Below are 1,910 nucleotides of genomic sequence, written 5' to 3'. Positions count from 1 at the left end.
AAACAAAGTACAACCAATTTCAACAGAATAACAAAAGTGTTCAAAATCACAGTACACAGAACAGCACCTTCCTAAATGGGAATAAATAATAACAATCCTCTCAACTCGCCCTGTTCCACAACAGCTTTTTGACAAAGTGCCGTAACACAAAATAAACTTCTCCCAAGAGAACAGCGCACTGGTGTGCTGACTACAGCCACTCCGCCAACTGGGCTGCTCCAAACTAAATAGACCACCATCACCAGCTGGAACGTCCCATTGGATCCTGGGAGATTGGCTCGTGTCTGCCCATCTGCCCTGGCCCAAACAGTGACCGGTGACGGCACACTGTAATTTACAGTGGAAGGACCAGCAGCTTTAACAGTCTTCAAGTTCTGCACGTGAAGTCTGAAAAAGCCAAACTGTTCTAATGTGACAAGATGTTTTCTGGAGCATTGTCACATCATGCTGGGATATCATGTCTTATCAGGTTTGAACACACTTGCAAAAATGTGTGTGATTTCAGACAAAGACTGTTCAAGATATTCTGAAATGAATGCACATTTTTCAAGGGGTGATGTTACTGTCTGTAATGAAAAATGTCATTTAAAAATGAATACATTTTCTTTTCTCTTTGTTTTTGTTAGGGTTGCAGCAATCCAGGCATGGAACAAACCTCTAGAGAGTTGGACACCAAAGTCAGTGGCCTGAAACAGCAGTTTCTGGTAAACTCACTTCATAGCCATCCTGAAAAATAAAAACACAGCTCATTGTTTCTGAATGTATAACTGTTGACTCTAATGCAGGAGTTAAAGAAGGAAATTAAGACACTGGAGGATCTAAATGAAAAGCTGGACCTGATACAGAAGACCTGGCAAAGTAGAGGTATGTCAGCAGACGAGCGCAAACATGTGGTAGACTTTGGTTGAGACCAAACTTCATTTGTGTTTGACTTTGTCGTTACCAGTTCGTCAGCATAATGAACTGGCCCAGTCCTGTGCTGCTGTGAAAGAGGACTGTCTTCAGCGGGCAGATATAATCACACACACGCAGCAGGTAATATAAATGTGTGTTTGGGTTTGCATCTTCACAGTGCAAGCTGGAAAAAACCCCCAAAACATCAGTCCTCTTTAAAAGCTGAGACAATTTCCCTTTCTCAATTCAGTAAAATCTTCTCTCCACATAGTTGATCTGTTTTTTTTTTTTTTTTTTTTTTTGTTTGGCAGATTGTGCTGCAGCATTTAAGTAGCATTTTAACCCAGGCATCCGAGGTTGTGGCGACGCTCACGGATGTGGAGCTGCCTAAATGGAAGCACAGACAGCAGATGGCCTGCATTGGAAGTCCACTTGACACCTGTTTGGACCACCTCCAGAAGTGGTAACACTTTGCTACCTTAGCTCTGAAGAAAATGTGTATTTCAGTCTCAGCTGAATACTTGTACACACTACAATACTTGTGCCTGTGTGTACTTGTGTTCTATGTGCAGGTTTACGACTGTTGCTGAAGTGATCGTAGGAATACGAGAACAGCTGCAGAAGCTGCAGGACCAGAACAACAAATACAACTGCACCAATGCTCACAGCCTTGCTCCTACAATCATGAAAATCGAGGAGTTTGCACTGCCCTTGTTGACGAAGCTTCTCACAAAGTAATACATGGCATTAAGACTTTGTGTTAGACGTAGCACATACACTGATTTGCAAACCATCCTGGTGTTGACTTGTTTTGTTGTGATCTTGCACTGCAGTGCTCTTGTGGTTGAGACACAGCCCGTCATGCAGAATTCACCACAACGACCTCTAATACTGAAGACCGGTGTGGGATTCAGAGTGACACTCAGGTAAGGCTGCACATAAAAAGGTAGCACAGAATTATTAAAGAATTTCTGTCTGTCTAGGTCTGATAAAACAACTGTAGTAAAATTGGGTTA

The 1,910-nt window shown here is 42.5% G+C and overlaps 1 protein-coding gene across 1 annotated transcript; it reads left to right on the top strand.

The window, feature by feature from the left end:
- The first annotated feature begins 13 nt into the window (after positions 1–13).
- Positions 14–1,904, top strand: LOC103375866 (signal transducer and activator of transcription 1-like). Its single transcript, XM_008306167.1, has 6 exons — positions 14–704; positions 786–864; positions 947–1,035; positions 1,206–1,357; positions 1,467–1,628; positions 1,728–1,904. The coding sequence occupies exons 1-6, from the start codon at positions 645–647 to the stop codon at positions 1,822–1,824; spliced, it is 639 nt and encodes a 212-aa protein (XP_008304389.1). The 5' UTR covers positions 14–644; the 3' UTR covers positions 1,825–1,904.
- Positions 1,905–1,910: the final 6 nt, after the last annotated feature.

Source organism: Stegastes partitus, unplaced genomic scaffold (assembly GCF_000690725.1).
Source record: "Stegastes partitus isolate 25-593 unplaced genomic scaffold, Stegastes_partitus-1.0.2 Scaffold3283, whole genome shotgun sequence".
Classification (NCBI taxonomy): domain Eukaryota; kingdom Metazoa; phylum Chordata; class Actinopteri; family Pomacentridae; genus Stegastes; species Stegastes partitus.
Note: the sequence above shows the minus strand (reverse complement) of the source record. Positions and strands in the feature narration are given on the sequence as shown.

Coding starts and splice junctions, on each gene's coding strand:
- LOC103375866 (XM_008306167.1), top strand. CDS start 645: ATGGAACAAACCTCTAGAGAGTTGGACACCAAAGTCAGTGGCCTGAAA. Junction 705..785: donor GCCTGAAACAGCAGTTTCTG/GTAAACTCACTT, acceptor ACTCTAATGCAG/GAGTTAAAGAAGGAAATTAA. Junction 865..946: donor GAAGACCTGGCAAAGTAGAG/GTATGTCAGCAG, acceptor TGTCGTTACCAG/TTCGTCAGCATAATGAACTG.